Here is a 20,791-nt window from a genome sequence, read left to right as displayed (position 1 = left end):
TTCTAAAAAATTAATGTTGACTAAAAAATTGATTTTTAAAATCTACTACTACAGACTAGAAAGTAGACTCTTATGGTCCCATCCCACATGGCAGACAAAATTAAAAACTGCATTTCTTTCTTAAAATGATTGCTGAACAAGTGGAGCAGCTCAGCCTCCTAGTACCTCGTTTCTGGATGAAGACTCTGAGCAGGGGATTTGCACTCGAGACTGCCTTGCAGAAGTTGTCATCATTGTTGATGGGGAGCAGGTCCCCATGTACATCTGCGTAGCCAATGGTCACTTCAGTGTTGGAGATGTGGTGGGTGTGCACGACCAGCTGGTAGAAATCTTCAAACTTCCCAGGCTTGTGACGGTCCAAGGAAAACCTTCGGAATTCAGCCCCAAACTGTAAAGCAAGACATGGGGTAAGTAATAAACGGGAGGAGGTGCAGTTTGTTCCCAGACTACATGAGTGACTACTGGGTTCCAGGAGGCCTGAAACAGTGGCCCAGGCTATGTCCTCATAGTGGACATTGGGCAAATGAGATGAAGAACAGCTGCCTCATCCACACTGACCAGGGATGGCCCCTTGTCCACGTGGGCCAAGATCCTAAGTGTAGGATTAGACAGTACTTTGGACTTAGCTTGTTAGAAGAGCAGTGACTACTGTAAATTCAGCCGTGGTAGATATGGGGTCCTGCTGATGACAGATGTTGGCCCCTCAGTTCCCTCAGAAAGGTCTGCATGGCTCTGCCACAGGGCTCAAGGAGCCCAGAGGCAGGAGAGGAAGAACCTTTCAGGCTCTTTATAAGGGTAAGATGGAGCCCTTACAGGTTCAATTTTTATCTAAGAAGCATCCTGGTTAGATTTCTTTTTAATAGGACCACATGGGCACACTTCAAAAGCATCAGAAGTGGAAGGCAATCCGAAAAAACGAAGGACCTTGGCAGAAGGCCTGCTTTGGAAGTCAAAGGAGACAGCATGGTGAATTCTGTTACTGGCAAAAGGACCAAGTTGGTCTCTCTTCAAAAGATAGCCTTAAACTCTCCCTTTTGGACTGTGACTTGGTGGCCCCAACTGGAAAATGCCCAGAGACCAACCTCTTTCCTGAATACACTGGCTCTGGCCCAGCTGCACATGGAGCTCACGGCCACCTCCTAAGAGGACCCCAGCCCAGCTCCTATGGTTACCTCTTGGGGGAAGCAAGAAAAAGACTTTGATCTGTCTGGGCCGGCAGTCTTGGCTCAGGACATTCTTCAGTATAACTGAAAATGGATTAAGTGAGTTCCAAAATGTACAAAGATTAAATATCTAGTGTTATACAAAACTTGTCATATCATCTAGACACAGATGTCTAGATGAATGTCACAGATGAACCATCTCAAATCAATGGGCTTTGCATCAAAATCACCAGTATGGCTCTCAGAACTTGGGTGTGGCCCAAGGATTTATGTTTTTATGAAGTTCCTAGGAGAAGCTGATGCTAGTGGTCAGAGGCCACACAGTGAGAAACTGGGTTAAAGGAACCAGCCATCAGACTCAGCTGCCAGGCATCTTTCTGAGACTGGCATGCCTGACAGCATTTCTCTTTCCTACTTGCTCCAGGTCACCAAAGCAGAACCAACCTTTCAGCTACCTGCCCTGCATCTGGGCACCCAACAATGGGACAATTCAAATGGTAGTTTGGAAAAAGTCACCTTCTATGACTGATCAAAAGCCTACAGTCTCCTCCATATTCTTAGCAGGCAAAGAACTGTGGCTCCAGAACCAGTATCTGGCTATCATAGGTCTCAATGTGACTGTGCCCTGGAAACATCAGAAGAAAGGCCTCTTCTCTGTCAGAGGTGCAGCAAACCTTGGAACCCCTGCAACCATCATTGACAGACCAGCACCACATTTCATCTCAGTCCTTAACCAAGTACAGAATGCAGGCACAATCTGTGTGTACAGCATGTGGGCCACGAAAGTACCTTTTTAGGTAGGGGCTGCAAAACTTAGAAGGAATAAATCCTACAATGTAAGTTTTATGTGATTTTTTTCAGATTCAGTTATCCAATCCAATGACATTTATCTTGTGAACAGGCGACCCTCATCTTTCCCACCATACACTGACATCTGTATCCACACCTTTTTTTCCCCTGAGCACAAAAGCAACGTAATTATGTCCTGACTTATATGTAGTTTTTATTTGCGTGACCCCCAGTGGGATGCATATACACATTCACTCCAGACACTACTGTTCCTTCCATGCCTCATCCTTCACACCCAGAAATGTATGCATGAATACCCGAGTTCCACAACACTTCCATCTCAACTAAACTTAGCAACTAACCCAAGATGCTCTTGACTTATTCCTCAGTATTTTAACCATTTCCTAAAATATATCTTCACAAAGAAAAAGAAGTTCAGTCTTTTCTTGAGACAAAATAAGTCTGGCTTGTGTCTGACCATGTGGCAGGTTCTGCTGCCCATTGCACAGTGAAACTGCTTCATGAGTTCAGTGAGCTCCAGAACTTTGACAGAAAGATGTGAAATGTTATATGCTGGAAGCACTTGATTTAAAAACCAGTATTTTATTTCTTGTATAAAATCAGATTAAACAAGGGGCCTCCAAATGAAAGAATTAGTAGGTACAACTCACTGCCATATGATTTTTGGCAAAGCCTTTTTACTTACATTCATTGATACTTTAAAATGTACATGATACTAGTGACGAGGCAGTAAGTCTTGCAAATCAAATCCTATTTGCTTTCAACAAGATTAAATATTTTCCTACTTGACTCTCAGCTAGATTATCTGAATAATTTTAACAATAGACACTCAATGATCACTTATTTCTGAAATGTGACCTGTCAGAGTTCAAAGAGCCCTTAGCCCACCTACTCAGCAAGGAGACCTCTCTCTACTCACCTGCTCATGCAGAGCGTCCCCTGCCCCCATCTGTTCTCACAGGATCACTTACACAAGCATTTGATTTGTTTATATAAATAAAGCTTACACTGGTACTGAGATCCAGAAGGAAAAATAGTCCCAGTCATTTAGCAATGAACACTTTTCATGAAGTGAAGAATTTTTAAAATGTTTGCTGTGGATGGCCTATCATTGTTGGGTTTGGTTTTTTTTTTTTTGGTACTAGTGTTTGAAACTCATGGTCTCATGCTTGCTAGCAGGTGCTCTATGACTGAGCAATTCTGCTAGGCCTCATTATCAAAATTTGCACCTATGTTTCAATCATGTTTTTTTTTTTTTTTTTTGTGGCACTGGGGTTTGAACTTAGGGCTTTGCACTTGCCAGGCAGTTGCTCTTTTTACTTGAGTAACTCTGTCAAGTAATGTTTTGTGATGGGTTTTTTGAGATAGGGTCTTGTGAACTATTTGCTGGGGCTGGCTTCCAATTATCATCCTCCTGATTTCTGCCTCCTAAGTAGCTAGGATTACAGGCATAAGCCATCAACACCTGGCTTCAGTCATGATTTGATAATAAATGTGGTGACACAATCTAAAATTTTTTAATTGTAAACATCTGTAATTCACCATCTTTGCATTATTAATGGTATGGTTAAGGATTGTTAATTACAGTACATCCAATCTCTCTTTTTTTATTTTTTATTTTTTGAGATGGGGCCTCTTTGTGTTGCCCAGGCTGGTATTGAACTCCTGGAATTAAGTGATCCTCTGGCCTCAGCCTCCCAAGTGCAAGGATTACGGGGCATACCAGTGCATCCAATCTCTAGAGCTCTTTTCAGCTTGCAACTAAAACTGTATACCATTGAACAACTTATAAATAATTTTTAACAAATACAGCCTTACCGACATATGAAAAACTTCTCAACTTTTATAAACATTGTTGTTGGAGAGAAAAGTGACAGATAATCAAGCATAGATTATTAGGACAAAATAATAGAACAAATCTCTTAGGAGAGCAATGGCAAAGAGAAATCAGAGAGGAAAGGAGCCAGGTAAAATTTCTGATCATTAAAAAGAACCAGTTTGTCCTGTTTTGAAATAAATGTCCTGTTTTGGAATAAATGGTGGTATCAAGTCACCACAGCATATTTAAAGTTACTGGCTGTATTTAAAAGATCATGTGCTGAAAGCTTTAGGTGAAGTACTTACAGGATGCTGGAGATTATATCCTTTGAAACTATTTATACTTCAAAAATTTAGATACCATCTTAAAAGCACATTATCTCTTTAAGACATATTATAATGGTGGGTTTTGTGCTTTGGTACACACTAGGTAATACACTCTACCACTGAGCACACCCCTAGTTAGCCATAATTTTTCAAAATTCTTTCAGGAGGTATTTGATGTTGGAAGACCAGTGACCACTATAAAAGCACCAAACCACCATTAGAGGCTGGCAGGAGCTTTGCCAGTCCCTGTACTCTCATGTCCTCGTGCATACTGTCCACATAGTAGGGCTTCTGACAGGGGGTACACCTCAATCTCTCAGTACATCCTTTATTCATCTATCACCCCACGCAAAGTGCCTTCAAGGGACAGCCGTGTTCCGGGAAGTCTCATGACAAATGAGTAGCTGACTGCAACTGAAGATGAGTATCTACTAAGAAAAGCCACCTTGCTGGCCTGGCTAGGTCAGTAGGCAATGCACCAAAAGCCTACCTTTCCACCATCACCAGACTTAGGCTGCATCATTTCCCATGAAAAGAATTCCCAGGATTCCCAGCTAAAACAGCAAATTCTAGGCAGGTGGCAAGAAATATTCATGAGCTGGTGAATTCAACCCTTTGGAAGTATGAAGTTGTGGAAGACAATGAGACCAGCAACTAGCCTTAATGATCTGCAGGCAAAGATGGGGCATTCGTGTTTTGGACAACAGTACATTATTGATGAGAACCCAGCTAATATGTGCAAATACGTGTGCTTTTGGGAGCAAAAAATTTATTTGTCACCCTTTGGAGGACAGTAGGGCAACCAACCTATTATTTTGAAGACTAAAAATAAAGGGAAAGAATCAAGCATTTTTATTTTAAAAGTAAGAGCATTTGTTATCCAGAAATAAAATGAATTGTCATTCCATTATTATTTTGATAACAACACTTACCAACCTTGTAGGTGACCCCAACTATTATTCCTATAACAGGAAGGCGAGGACTTCACCTCTTAAAACTTTTAAAGTTAAACTCAATACAAAACTCTGGCTAATAAACAAAATTGTATTAGCCTCTAAACGAAACTCATTTTTATAACAAACATTCAACTATAACTACAATAAGAGAATTAAGATACATATTAACTCATCTGTCATCTCTATCATCTTACCCATCCATCCATCCATCCGTGGCTTGAACATGGCTTATTTCCACCAAAATTCATGTTATGGTTAATTATTCAACACAGCATTCTTGGGAGGTGGGTCCTAGTAGGAGGTGTTTGGGTCAGGGGATGGAGCCCTCATGAGTGAATTAATGCTTTTCTCACAGGAATGGGTAAGCTACCATGAGAGATCAGTTCTCTTTCTGTCTCTGGGTGTACCTGCCAGCCTTTCTATTTCTCTGCTATGAGGCCTTGCCAGGAGCCAAGCAGATGCTAGTACCATGGTCTTGGGCTTCTGACTTCCAGAACCGTAAGCTAAAATGTTAGGGTTTGGATCTTAAATATCCAGCAAATGCTCATGTATTGAAGGCTTAGTCAACAGGTGATTGAAAGGTGGTGGAACTTTTTGGAGGTGGGGCCTAATGGGAGGAAGTTAGGTTGTGCAGGGGGTGTACCCTTGAAGGGGTACTGGGTCCTCTGAACTTTCATACATTTTTGGTAGGAATATAAAATGGTACAACTTCTTTAGTAGTTTGGCAGTTCTTTAAAATGTTAAACAGAATTACCATATGACCTAACTATTTCACTCCTAGGCATGTATACAAGGAAATGAGTGCACATGGTCACACAAGAACTTGTATATGAATGTTTGCAACAGCATTAATCACAAATTGAAAACTATACAAGTGTACATCAACTGATAAATGAATACACAGATATCCAGATATTATTCAGTCACACAAGGGAGTGAAGTACTGATCCATGCTACAGCAAAGGTAAACTTGAAAGCATTACTCTAAGTAAATGACACAGACATGAAAGACTGTATATTCCATGATTCTACTTATATGAAATGCCCAGAATAAGCAAATCAGTGACACAAGAGGTACAGTAATGTTGCTATGGGATGGAGGGAGGGAGGCATTAAGGGCAGCTGATAACGGTCCCAGGGTTTCTTTTTGGGTGAAGAAAATGTGCTAAAATTAGATAGTGGTAATGACTGCACAACTCTGTGACTACTAAAAAATGCTGGATTTTACAATTAAAGGTGTGAATTTTATTTCATGTTAAGTATAGCTTATAGAGCTGGCATTTTAAGAGTTTTTAACCTCAAAGTTAATTTTCTTTAAAAAAAAATATCCAGTTGAAGGCTGGTGGAAGCCATGTTCAAACCAGAGGGAGGTGCTGGACAGGGAAGCTACCTGGAGACTCTGCTTCTGCTTCAGGCAAACAGGAAACCTTCAGGACTGGGGGTCCAGCAGTGGCTATCAGCACACAACTGAGTAGAAGATAAAAATTCAGGAGTTCAAGAAAGGCTCCATTACTGCTGGGCCTTCCGGGGTGTGAGGCTCTGTGCCACTCAGCTGGTAGGGCAAGCTCTTCCAGTTTGAATGGCAAGGAAGCAGGGGTGAACAGGGTGGAACATGCCTGTCTCCACCCTCACTCCAAACTGCAGAACTTCCTCAGGCCTCCCTCTCCAGTTCAGAAACTAAAACTATATGAATGATATTTTGGAGTTATAGGGCTCGGGCAATGTAAGCCTATTCTCATCACTCAATATCTATACCCAAGGGTAATTCAGTACCATCATTATGATTGTTTCTTACTTTCCAGATTAAAAGATATTAAAATGTAAAATATTCTTTTTTTAGATATCTTAAAGAATGTGTAAATTTACATTTAAAAAATCCATTCTGTGTAGAAACATATTTAATTTAGAGTAAGAGTGGCTCTAGAAAGAATAAAACCCTTTTTCTATTTAACAGAAACAGAAATCCAAAATCCTCCTAGCCTGCTTGGAATGTCTCGAGTCCTGATTCAGTCTTGGCAAACCTCCTCATTGTATGAGGGTCTCACTGTCAGCAGAACTGGGCCCACTTGGGTATGTCCTTCAAGCTTGGTTAGCTTTGTGCCCTCAACTAATCTTAAGCTTCTCAGTTGGAGGTGTCCTTCCAAGTCCCTACACTGATGCTCAGAGGGGATGAGAGACTGACAAAGCCACAGAGTGACTTAATTCCAGGCTGCAAACAGACCTTATTTCCTGACCCTTATTTCACTGTTCTATCTGCAGGACAAACAGTGGTCACTTTAGCCAGCCATGTATGTATTCCTTTTACCAAAGAAACATGTGCTATGGTTTGAATCTAAAAATGTTCCCTGAAGGTTCATGTGTTACAGGCTTGGTTGCCAACTGATGGGCTTTTGAGAGGTGACTGGATCATGAGGGAGCTAACTTTGTCAATGGATTAATCCATTGTTGAGCTCATTGCTTAATGGACTATTAGGAAGTGGGTCACTGAGGGTGTGCTCTTGAAGGGTATAACTTGTCCTTGGTCCTTCCTTTTTGTCTCTCTCTGCATCCTGGATGCTATGAGGAGCTAGTATTAAAGATGTGCGCCACTGCACCCAGCTTGTTTTTATTTTGAAGTGGGATCTCACTACTTACCCCCAGCTGGCTTCAAATTTGCCATCTTTTTGCCTACCCAGTAGTCGAGGGTACAGGTGTGTGCTTCCATACCTACCTTACTACCCCTGTACAGAAGTAGGTAATGAAAACTTAGAAGTGGATTTGCTCTGGTCTCTCTGCTTGCTCTCTGTCAGTGTCTGAGTTGTCCCCCCAGCTCATCTCCTTTTTAAGGTTGGTTTTCTTGAAAAAGAAGAATTAAATTTGAAAGGCATAAGTTTCTTTTTTTTTTTTAAGGGAGGAAAATTTATATTGGCAGTTTTAGAGGTTCAGTCCATGGCTGGCTGGCTTCATTGTTTCTGGGTCATTGTAAAGCAGTACATCACCACAGAAGGGCGTGGAGAAGTAAAGTTGCTCATCTCACGGCAGCTATGAAGCAGAGAGTGGGAGAGAGGAAATGGCCAGGGATGAGATATCTTCAAAGTCACGTCACCAGTGACCTACTTCCTCAAAAGAGACCCCACTTCCCACCACCTCCTAACAATACCATCAAATTATAAATTAATCCACTAATTTGGTCAGGGCCCTCTTGGTCTAATCACCTCTCAATGATTGGATCTAGTAGCTGGGGACCAAGCTTATAAGGCACAGGTGTCTGACTCTGCCTTTCTGTCATCCTTTGTCATTTCTTCAAAATACACATTTTTTTAAAAGTGTTCTTTCTTCTTCTACACCCAAGTCAAGTAGTGTTCACTTCTGAATCAGCCAGAGAAACTGACCACATGTGGTTGTAAATGCAACCCCTCTGGGGAAATTGGCAGGAACCAGTTTCACCAGAGATACCCCAAAAGAAGAAAAGTTGAGGTCTGGTATCTGGTGCTTTCTAAGGAGCCCCCTGGTGACTAAACAGTGTACATGTGCCTGAGCCCAGAGTGCACTTTCTGGGGCCATCTCAGTTCTATCTTATAGGGCTTTCCAGGGCCCTACACAGATGTATAACTGAGGAAACTCTGCACATTACCTACGATAGAGATGTCACCACTGATATGGCCATGGTGCCCCTCTAGGCTTCTCTACCACACATTTCTTTAAGTGCTTTTTTTTTTTTTTTTGGTAGTACTGGGGTTTGAACTCAGGGCCTTGTGCTTGCTAGGCAGGAGCTCTACCACTTAAGCCACTCCACTAGCCCTGTATTTCTTTAAAATGAAGACCGCACAGTGTGTAGCTTGCTTTTCATTATGGTTTGAACAGGATTACAATCACATAACTCCAAACTCAAAAGGTATTCCGCTACCAAGGTCCTCCTCCCCAGGCAACCAATGATTCTAGTTCTAATATACTCTTTCAAAGATAGTTCATTCATAGACAGGCAAATGCATGTGGATTATATGTCTTTTCTCTTTTCTAAACAATGGTAGCAAACTGTTCAGGAGGGTGAACCCTACAGTTTTCTTACCAAATTGGTATATTGTGAAAACATTCCTTTGCTGGATACCATAGTGTTATAGGGGAGGGACCACCACTTGTAGATGCCCCCCAACTTGAGAAAGATTAAATCACTTGGCTCCTGGACAGGTGCGAACAAAGATGGGATGCCACCTGCACCATCTCTGTCACACTGACCACTGAAGGTTTTCTGAAGAGTCAGGGACTGGTGAATGCACTTCACCAGAGTCTGCTTAGGGACTGGGCCACCTCTCAAACCCTAAGCAACCATAAATTTAAAATTTTTAACCCACATCACAAGTGACAGGGACTGCCCCAAATTACCACTGACTACAAACATACAGCAGGTGCTCAAACCATTGAACTAATGAATTAGACCTCACAACTAGCTTTAAACTACAACTCTGGAACTTTGTAGGCTGACATTGGCTGAACATGTCCAAAAAAATGATGAGAAAAGTTGTGAAATAGGCCCAGTGAGTCTCACCAGCCTTGCCTTGTACATGTGTATCTGCTACAGCTCCAGCACCCACATGCTGGCAAAAATGAGACAGTGTTTCAAAGGATCCCTGCAAATGGGTAAACGAGAAATAAGGCCATGTGCCCACAACATATCTAGCAGCTGCCTGAAGGTATGTTGGGGCTGGGGAGGGGCTTTCCAAATCACCCAAAAAAGAAGTATAGTAAATCATTGTGGCCAAATCACTTTCTGCTTTTAGCTAAACTTGGGTGGGCCCTGGGGCCGCAAACACCAAGCCATGTCCTGCACCACCTGCTTGCTATAGGCAGGACACTGTCCAGAAGACAGGTGCTGAGGCTTCCCATCACTCACAAGTGAGCAACCAGGAACCACCAAACCACCAGGGCTCAGGAAGGACAAAGTGTCCTTTGCAGTTTCACGCATCTCTGTTGAAAACACTCCTTCAAACTTCAGATAGGAACTTACTCACTGAAGCAACTTTGTCCTGTGCTGGCCTTTAGCGTGCTAAAAGGGAAAAGTGGTGTCCATTTTATCCCCACAGAGCATGGTATACAGCAGGTGCTAAAAAATATTTACTGAGTGAGCAAGTGAATAAACAATGTACTGCTTGGCCCCACTTTTATTCCCCAAACACCTCTGTGCCAAGGTGCTGTCCTGAACACCTGGGGATGTGAGAGGGCACAGCAGAGGTCTCAGGAAACCTGCAGCCTCTGGAAAATAGGCAGAACTCAGCAGAAATGAGCCAAGACACAATGTGTTCGAAGGTGGTGTCATGGGAAGAGTGGGGGGGGCTTCAAGACCATATGGGACATAGATCTTCACAGTGCCAAGGCCACTTTGTCCTCCAGCCTTCTACAGATGGGTCTGCTTGGTGGGTGTCAGGCTCCCAGCCCTCCAAAGCTTGCCTCTCTGGGAAGAAGCCTGTGATCTCTGCCCCAGTGGCCTGCTCTCCAGCCCTTTCTTCCCAGTAGCTGTGACTCTGGCTTTAGCAGACTGTGTGCTTGTGGACGTCAGGCAAGGCCTTTCTCTCCCATCTTGGGGTGTTGCCCAGAGTGCCTGGGGGTGTCCCCTGCTTGGGGATACCTCCTTGGCTCCTTCTAGACTGAGGGGCTTTTTCCCTACTCCACCTAGGGTGGGGTCAATCTTTGTGTTCTAGAGGCTCTGACAAGGAATCTCTTCCCCTATTGTTATTCCTGGGCCCAGAATGGAGCTGGAGGTAAATCAACCTTGTTGGAATGGCACTTGCTGCCCTATGTTTCAAGGAAAGTACCAGAGTAAGGTGGAAGAACAAGAGCGCAGAGGTGGGATGACCAGGAAGGGCTCTGTGGGTGGGCAGGTGGTAGGAGTGTCTGAGGTATGATCCAGGCTTCAGTGCATTTTCTCCTGAACATAAGGGGTAGTGTGGGTCAGAAGTAGCCTTTTTCCTCTCTAGTTTATGTGACCCCATCTCAAAGGAAAAAGGCTGGATGTGGTGGTGAGCACCTTTCATCTCAGCTGAGTCAGGAAGTCTGAAATAGGAGGATTGGTCCAGGTTGGCCTGGGCAAAAAGCAATACCCTATCTTTAAAATAACCAGAGAAAAAAGGGCTGGAGTTGTGACTCAAGTGGTACAGGGCTGCCTAGCAAGTGTGAAGTCCTGAGGGAAGTCTTTACCAAATGTGAGTGTGAAAAAAACAGAACACAACTATGGATTTGCCCTGTAATCCTGATCACCTTCACACAACCCAGCACAAAGCAGCAAGGCTGGGTTGGGAGTCCTGTCTGAGACTTCCCTGGCAGACCAAACAAGTCAGGGCCCGCAGGCCCAGGCCTACTTTTAGGACTCACTATCTCTTGCTCCTGGGAGTGTCCTAGAGCTAGTAGCATCAATGTCCAGGGAGTCACTGGAGATGCAGGACCTTGGCCCCCAGGCCTAAGGGATTACCTGCTTTCTGGCAAGATTCAGGACTTACCTATACTTTCAAGACTGAAAGCAACCAGAGTTGTTAACAGTCCAGTGAGCATCTTACTAGTCATAGGTGTATGGGCTGCATTTCAGAATTTTTCCAGTTACAAAATTTCACCAATTGCCAGCTACACCTGGCCCTGAGCTTGGGTGAGTATATGGTGCTGTACAAACAACCCGCCTTTGTGGGGCTGAGGCCTGCTGGCCAGCAGGAAGGCAGACAGCAGCCATACACATGAATGTGTAACTACAAACAGAGGAATGCCAACAAAGGACTGAAAAACCCAGCCCTGATTTAAAATGGGTGTGTAAGAACAGGAAATAATCAGGCGAGGAGGGAGGGCAGGGAGTGTTTTCATCCATGGCACAAGCTGATGGAGTATGGATAGCCCCTGAGGAAGGCAGAGCAGGACAGACACAGATTACTCTGTCATGTATCAGGTGCTGCAGGGGGACACTCACAGGAAGGCAGGTGCCAACAGGTGCTGAGACCCTTAGCAATCTCTGATGTTCCCATATTCATAGAGGTGCATTTTCTTATCATAATAACTCAACCCCAGAGGAAGGAGGCCCTGTCTCACTGCCAGGGTGGAGCCCATGCCCAGCTCTAACTCTAACCAGGCACTGGCAGGGACAGGACTTGCCTCCTACTATTTGAGATACTGCCCAGAGCAGGGTCTGTCAGGAAGGGACGGAGCCTGGTTAACAGCCAAGTCTACGCACATCCTGGCTGTGAAAGGGAGGTGGGGAGGGAAGAGAAAAGACAGGGGAGGGAGGGAGGGAGGGAGGGAGGGGGAGGGGGAGAGAGAGAGAGAGAGAGAGAGAGAGAGAGAGAGAGAGAGAGAAAAGGAAGCACAAGCTGCCTCAGATGTTCAAGGGACAGAACCAAGGTGTGTGAGCACTCACATGCCCTACAGAAAAGTAGAAGGAACCCTATATAGGAAAAGATGATGTGATGAATCTAAGAGGAAACACAGGCTGACATCCTAGCAGGGTATCAGCCAGAGCTTGGGACTTGGTAGTGGTATGCCCTGGGATATCTTCCTGGTTGACATGTTAGGACTCAGTTTAAAATCAGGCCACAGGCCTATGAGTCAAGTGGGGTGGTGTCTGGCCCCCATCCACCTACCTCAATCCAGAGTGATGATGTCACAGCTGTCACACCTGTAGTACTGCTTGGATCAGCAGTGCATGGCGCATGAGACTGCCCAGGATGATGGCTGGGTAGAGAACCCACTTGTGCCTAGGTCTCCTCTGGGAGGCTCTGCACCCCTGCATGCAGACCTGTACCACAGCTCATCTATGTGCTCTACATTGCCAATCCAGGTTTAGTAGCAGGACTGGGAATGGAACCCAGAGACATATAAGCACAGTGGCTATGACAAAGTCACTGCCAGGTACCCTGTGTGTGCGCTTCCATCCTGACACAAACCTGTTCAAAGGGGTGTCACTATCCCACTTTAAAGAGTGACACCTGGAAGGATTTACTGCCCTGCCCTGTCACAAGGCTAGTAAGGAGCTGAGGCCAAATTCCAGGAGTGACTGAGACAAGCCCCTAAAGAGCCCTAGAGGTGGAATAGAATTCTAATGCAACAGTCAGGGGCAAAGAGCATTCTAGGTAAAGGAGATGACTAAAACAATGACAGGCATAGACAAAAGGGGTTGCTGGCCAGGGAGCAGCATGAACAGAGTGCGGATGCCCAGGATGTGGGCACAGAGAGGGCACAGAGAGACCCTAGGATTGGGAGCTGGCCTGGGCCTGGCTGGAACTCTGCCCTGTAGAGGAAACAAGGCCACATTCCCATGTGTGCTCATGATATGTGGAAGGGTCAGGCAGTTTCCAGGCTGGCAGCTGGAGGGGGCTGAAGGGGACATGGGCTGGGCCAGGGTGACTTATAGACCAGGTTCACACAACAGAGCCAAGTGAGGAAGTGCCAGGCTCTGGAGTGCACACACCAGCTTCCAGTCCTGCTTTCTTCCCTGGCTGTGTAACTGCATAACATACTTAATAAATGTCTCTGGGCCTGGGCCTCCTTGGTAAACAGGGAAGAAGAGATAGCTCTCACAGGGCCATTGTGAAAATCCAATAGGAAGGCACGTCCCATGCTATGTAGTGCTGATAGGAGAGTGAGACTTGTCCTGGAGCTTCTTGTTCTCTGTAGGCCCAGAGAAGGGGTACAACATTTTGTGGCTCTCACAGGGGTTGCCACTGAGCCCTCCTCTAGACCCAAATTTGCAGACTTCTGCGTGTACTTATGACAGCCCCTGGGGACTTGCTTATGCTGTGGGTTGGGTACTTCCTAACTTCTGGAGTCTGGCTTCTTAGGCCAGCCACTTACATTGATGGGAGGTGGCTGTTCTTCAGGGCCATTTTTAAAAACAAAACAATCTTTTGATAAATCCATGAGAATCTAGAGCCTGAAACTCTGGGTGGGTACTGTGGCCTCAGTCTTGCAATTCAGTGGGCCTCTAAGTGACCTGACCACACCAGCATCTGGAGGGATGCTGCAGGGATCCCTCCATCTCTGCAGGGGCCTGCTCTGGTACTGCAGAAGGAAGTGGGTGAGGCACAAAGCCTGCACTCCTGGTCTGCACTCCCTGCATCTGCTAGACACATGGTAACAGGACCAAAGCACCCACACTGTGCTCATGGACAGGATCAAAGGCTCAGGCTGCTGAGTAGAGGGGATCTCACAGGATGCAGGAGGCCATTTAGGAAGCAGCCTAGCTCTGAGCCCACATCCGGGACACACTGGGGAGGGAGGTGAATGGACACTGACCTCAGTGCAGGCAGGTGTTGTCTGTTTCCCAGGAGGTGGAATCATGGATCATGGAACTAGATGATGCAGGATGATGTAACTCAAATTCTGAACTTCAACACACATGGCTTAATGGCTCTGCCATGAATTTATGGCCTGGTTGAGCCTCAGAGTCCTCATTGCTATGGCAGGGAAACCGTTTACTGTGTAAGGTATTGTGAGCATCAACAAAAACCCGTGTGCCGGTGGGCTAAGAGAGGCACTTCCACATCCCATCTAGCCTCAGGGATGTGCCAATGGGGCCACATTTCTGAGAAAGAGTGGCAGGTCAGAATAATGTAAGATCATGAGAGATCCTGTTAAGGGAAAGACTCACATGCAGGGTCCCAGGACAGCTCATCTCTTGAGAACACACAGATTCTTATAACAGCAACTCTACATCTATGGCCATTGTCTGCTCAGAATCACAGAGTAGCTTTCCGGCAAATGCTCCCACCTCCAGCAGGAGTACATTCATGTGAAGTTTTCAGACCAAACCCAGGGCCTGTGGTGACACAGGATTCAACCTTCAGCATCAACCTCTTAGACCTAGCAGAGACCCAGGTGGCCTCTCCCTTGTCATCCCTGTAGTAGTGCTGGTGCTGATGGGCCCTGGATGGCTACAGGACAAAAGGGCAGGTGTACCTCCTCTGCCTCCCAAGGGGCCATCTTGCAAGCGAAGAAGTTTGTTTCCTCCATGACAATACCCTGCTATTTCAGACAAGCAAGGGAGAGCGGCCAGGAAGGCAGGGGGTGAGGGTAGCCAGGGGCTCAGGCCTCGGAGCCATGGAGAGCAAGATACTAACATGATTTCTTCCATTTCTAAATTCCTTTACAAAAACAACAGCATTCACAGCCCCTAAATTTTCTCTTTCAAAGTCTCCCTGAGGGCCTTTCTACCAGAGAATATGTCTCCAAAAGAAGCCACCTGAAGGGTAGTATTCTGGTCCTGTGTGCCTTAGTTCCATCCATCCTGTTTCAGAGGTAGAGGCACAGAGAGAGCTGCCAGCATGGACTGACTGATAATGATTCAGTTTTGACAAGCATACTGATGTGATAAAATAGAAAATAAATGTATTCTTTCAGTAGGTGGGACTTTGAGGAGAAGCAGAGAAATTCCCATGGTGCTCTGACATTTCCACAAGACACTGAGCCTCACACCCTCGAGCTTGTGTGCAAGTGAGGTACTCCCAGTGGCAGCCAGGCTCATCTTCGTGGTAAAGGTGGAATGAAAGTGCTTGGCTTTACAGTCTTCGATGGCACACCACTTCGTGAGGCTGCTGTGGGGCCTTCATTCCACACATACAACTCTTTTTCAAAGGAGAACTGTCCAACCTTCCTTTTATACAAAGAAAGGTAGCAATGACCAGCTGAGTGGTGTCCAGGCTTTTTTTCATTTATATCGTGTCCCCACTTCCTCTACAACCAGCCTTCCATAGGAGCCCCTGGAATGATCCGCTGCTGTGGATGAGCGGAAAGTCAGGAAATGCATAAAAGGCACTCATTCAACCACAGGACCAAATGAAGAGCTATAAAAGTCCCTTCACACCTCAGCAGTGGGGACCCTATTCTGCAAAATAAGAAACTAGTTTACTTTGGCTAATTAACAAATAGTTAATAAGCTATAGTTCACACTCTCCCGAACTCTGGAGTCCTCAGATCTGCTCCACTCCAAATCCAGGCAGGGTCATAGTCCGTACGTAAGAGTAGGAATAGTCCTAGTGCAGGTGAGAACAGTGGCTAAGATCCCCCCATTGGCTAGCCTCCTGTCATCTACAGCCAGAGAAAAGTGAAGGACATGGTGAAGGCCATCCCACAAGGTACTGCATGACTCCTCAGAACTGCAAGTGTTTTATTTACACACTGAGGAGAAATGCATGCATGTGGCACTCCAGGATGTGGACTGGGATGTTAGACCAAATACTAGAAATTGTACACACCTCCTCAGAGGATCAGGGAGACAGTGCATCACACAAATACCTCAGCAGAAATAAGAACTACTGACATCATGCACAGAACATAGCAGTCAGGCTGAATGGAAGATCATCGCCACCACAATAGGGTACTGCTTCAGCTTGCTGGGAGACCACTGAGTGGGCTGAGGAGGCAGAAAAACTACAAATTTAATGTGGGCTGGGCCACAGATGAGGGCTGGATGCCTAGGCTGAGTCCATCACACACCATGGGGGCTTTTAAGCATCCCGAAAGAAAGCAGATATGCTCAGGCTAGGGGTGGAGTACAGTCCACCCTTAGACCTAGATACCAATAGCCCAGGAGGGGGATGGAAGATGGGGGAGGGAGGCTGAGGGTGGAAGGTGAGGCAGGTAGGACAGGGGTGCAGGATAGCACATCCCTGCACTGGAACCTGGGAGTGCTGGAGAGGGAGCAGCCACAGGCGACTGCTGAGAACCCTGTCACAGGAAGTGACCCATCTCCTCATTCCCAGGTGCTGGGCCTGGTGCACGAGGAAGCAGGTCATGCTGAACCCTGGAAATGTGGACTTGCCACAAGCAGAGCCCCAAGGAAGCAGAAGCAGCAGAAATAGCAACAGGGATTTTTAATATCCCAAGTTTGTTTTATTTAGTTCCTCTTATCCCCACCTCCTGGACTAGCATCAGTTACCCTCCCAGGCATCTTGGGATGCCCTAATAAACCCGCTGTGAATCAATCTTGTCTTGAAAAAGTAGGTATTTTCTAAAGTACCCTAACAGACCATTTCTCAAGTAGGTACCAGGAAAATCCAATTATTTCTCATCTGAATTCAACTCAACAAACACTTGTTGGGTACCTAAATGTATGCAAAGCACTGTTCTTCAAGTTAGATGCTAAATTATTTCCTTGGAGCATCTGATTGAGAAATGCCATTAACTTTCTGGGCTGACCTCTCAGACATGAAGGGAAGATTAAAGAGCCCCAAATGAGGAAAAGTACAGACTGAATCCCAGCTGCTTCTAGAAGACCCAACCCAAGACCTGGCCCAGAGAACCTCTGACAGGCATCCCTATCTCTGCTGAAGCAGAGAATCCTATTAAGGTATCCCAAGAGGCCAGGCACAATGACTGGGTTGGTTGAAGGGTGAACCTCTGGCTTCACAGAGATGTGATGCTGGGAATTTGGTGACACTCAGCTATCAAGACACAGGACCACCCCACCCTACCCAAATCTGCCCACCTGACAAAGGCAAGGATAGTGTCTGCCTTGGCCCTACACCTGACACACAACCACATACAATAGTCATTCCATCAAATAGTAAGCAAATAGATGAGTGAAGGGTGGAATCAGAGCTTTATGAACAGCTACTGAATAGAGGTCTTCCCTTGAGGCCTTGTGGCAAGAACATTCTACCATGATACAAAAAAAGAAAAAAAATAGAACTTCTTCTCCCCAAAGCACGAGACTTGCCCTTTTAGCTGTTTCTATGAGTGCTAGACCGGAAAGCCAGAGTTGTCTCATCCTACACAGTAGGGGCAGGTGGGGGCTGGGACACCAGCATGTGCATCCTGCTCTGGACTTCATGGCATGACAGTTCCTAAAAAGAGCTGTGAGCTCTCCCCCACAAGTGGCCACAGACAATTATGGCACCTAAGCCAAACTACCTGGGTTCTAGGCCCTCTGTAAGACCCTGGGCAAGTCAGAGAAGCTACCTGTGGCTCAGTGTCTGCTTGTGCACATGGGAGTGATAAGAGAACCTCTCTTCCGGTCATGATGGGGACTGATGAACTATTATTTGCGACTGCAAACTGTCTGGTACATATATCACATATACATGGGAGGCATTAAACAAATGTTAAGAAATGCTTCAGAGTGCAATCTCTGCTCAGTGGACAGTGTCCAGCCTGTACCATGCTCTATATCCCCAGAGTGTCCAGGCGCAGCCTCAGAGCAGAGCTCAGGTGCGTGCTGGAAGAAGTTGGGGGTGAGGCATGCAAAGGAGCATTCCTTCCCTAAAATTAGGAGAACTGCAGTCCTGTATCTGAAATTTCCTGGGTCCTGGGGCAGGGCTTGACCCCTTGGCTTGCTGTGGTGCCCACAAGAAAGGTGTCAGGATGTTTTTCCACTCCAGCCACACACCTACAGAGGTGAGTAGCCTTCTGGGGGCAATGACAACATCCATGCCATCCAGACTGACACCCTACCTGGGTCCCTGACAAGCGTTTCCTCTGGACGCTGCTTCCCAAGTCAAGTCTCTGAACTTGTTTAAACACATACATGTACAAATACAACAAACCTGAATCTCAAAAGGGTGCAGCAGACCCACAGGTGAGTCAAACTGTTTCTAGGCAGTTCTCAACTGGCCCTTGGGAGGCAAATCTCCAGTCACCCAACAGGGAGGCCTGGACTAGGCTCCATCCCACCTGCTGTCTCATGCCAGATGGAAAGGCGTGTCCCTGTAGCTCCATGGTAGTGAACAACAAGTTCAGCCAGAGATAAGATCTTGGAGGCCAGAGGAGAAATGATGACATAAAACACCGTGTGCCCATCTGTCCACAGAAGAACCTGACTAGCCAGCATATACCAACAGGCCATCAAGGTGCTTACTCCTTACACCCTCCTGGAGGGCCCAGCTTAATGCCTGGGCAAGGTCCAGGAAAGGGACACCAGTTCTACCCAGCACTTTGAAAACCAGTCCTGCTCAGCACTGCCAGCATTGTTGGGGGCCTCCATGGACAAACAGCTCTATAAGTCAATAAAAACAGCACTATTCAGAAAAGGATACAGGACAAAACCAGGTAGCGAAAAATAGATATACAAATAGCCAGTACATATGAAAAGTTCCAATTCACAAATAACTTGAAAAACACAAATGAAGACTTATATAATTGGGAAGGAATGAGGAAATGCCCAGTGTTGGAAGGAGGGAGTAAGAAGAATGCGGGGAGAGAGATGGATGTGTAAATAGAGATAACGTACATAAACTGGCAGAAGAGACTTTCTGGAATAACATTTAGCGATATGTATTCAAAGTTTTGAAAATGTGCAAACCTTATGCCCAAGTAATTTTATTTTAGGGATTTGTCCTATACAAACAATAAGAATTTTGTACTGATCTAATTTTCTATAAAATAAATAATCTTTCTTTAAATTATTTTTATTTTTTGAGAGAGGTTCTCGCTATGTAACTCATGCTGGCTTTGAACTTGTGATCCTCCTGCTTCAACCTCCCAAGTGCTGGGATTACAGATGTGTGACACCATACCTGGCTAGAACCAATAATCTTAATATACCTTATATGTGTACAGTTTATATAACTCTATATAATATTATGTAAAGACTTAAATGTTACTCACAGCACTGTTTACTATGGAAAAAACTGGAAGAAATGTAAATAAGATATTTGTTAAATGAATTATGGTTTAGACATAAAATGGAATACTATGCAGTCATTTTTTTTTACAAATGTCTTCTAAAAATATTAATGACATGAAGAAACATTTGCAATATAGTATCAAGTTAATAGTGGGAAGCAGGTTGCAAAATAATGTGCCTTATGGTTATAATTCTGAAAACAATAATGTGAAGTGTGCATACATGTGTATCACCATCAGAAGTTCGCAGGCAACATTTAACATGGCTCATCTGGGTATAGGAGAATTATCAGTGATGTTTATCTCATTTCATGCTCTGACATTCTCTAAATAGGGAGACACAGTGGCATGAAAACCTTCAATGTGTTATTCTCCCAGACACCACAGACAATTAGTGTCAGTGTGGTCTTTGATCCTGCCCCAAACAGGACTCTGGCATGACAGAAAAGGGGATGGACAAAAGAGAGCTTTTGGCCTGGTGTGGGTACCATTGGAATGGCTTTGTAGAAGAGGGAGCAGTCCAGGAGGTTGATTCTCAGAGAGGCTTTCAGATAGAAGTCACAAACCCTGGTTTAGCAGTGCAGGCCAAGGCAGGTGTGGACTGAAACCACAGGTGTGGAAAAGCACCTGGGACCATGACCCATTGGACTCTGGGTTGAGACACTGCCCAGATGGGGAATCTGTATTCCTTCAGGTCTTTCAAGCACAAGCAAATGATGTGGGACTAAAGCTACTGAGAGAAAGGCCTTCCTGAGCTCATGATGGCAGATGCTTTCCATCTCGTCAAATGAAAACTCACCTCTACTACTTTGTCCCCTGTGAAACTTCTCACCTCAGTGCTGGCCTTCCTGCTACCCTTCAAGGTGGCCTAGGCATTTTCCCTTCTTCCCTCAGCTTGAAACACCCTATCCTACCCATCTGCACAGTTCCCCCTCCTAGCTGCAGGTCTTGTAAGAGGAGAGGCAAAAGCCAAAGGTAAGTGGGAAGAACAGCCAGAACCAGGCAATCAAAAGTGCACACTGCCTGGGGCTGGTGGAGTGGCTCAAGTGGTAAGAGTGCCTGCCTAGTAAGTGTGAGGCCCTGAGTTCAAACCGAGTGCCACTAAAAAAAAAAAAAAAGTACACACTGCTGGTTAGGAAAGGAATAGAT

The 20,791-nt window shown here is 45.4% G+C and overlaps 1 protein-coding gene across 1 annotated transcript in view; it reads right to left on the bottom strand.

Annotated features, from left to right (window-relative positions):
• The window catches only part of Pard6g (par-6 family cell polarity regulator gamma), a 66,459-nt gene that overhangs the window by 42,518 nt on the left and 3,150 nt on the right, over positions 1-20,791 (bottom strand). The window contains exon 2 of the mRNA XM_074069584.1: positions 166-388. Coding sequence (XP_073925685.1) covers positions 166-388 — 223 coding nt within the window. The remainder of the gene's footprint in view (positions 1-165; positions 389-20,791) is intronic.

This window comes from Castor canadensis, chromosome 4 (assembly GCF_047511655.1).
Source record: "Castor canadensis chromosome 4, mCasCan1.hap1v2, whole genome shotgun sequence".
NCBI classification, from domain to species: domain Eukaryota; kingdom Metazoa; phylum Chordata; class Mammalia; order Rodentia; family Castoridae; genus Castor; species Castor canadensis.
The sequence above is the reverse complement of the archived record's forward strand: the minus strand, read 5'-3'. Positions and strand labels throughout refer to the sequence as shown.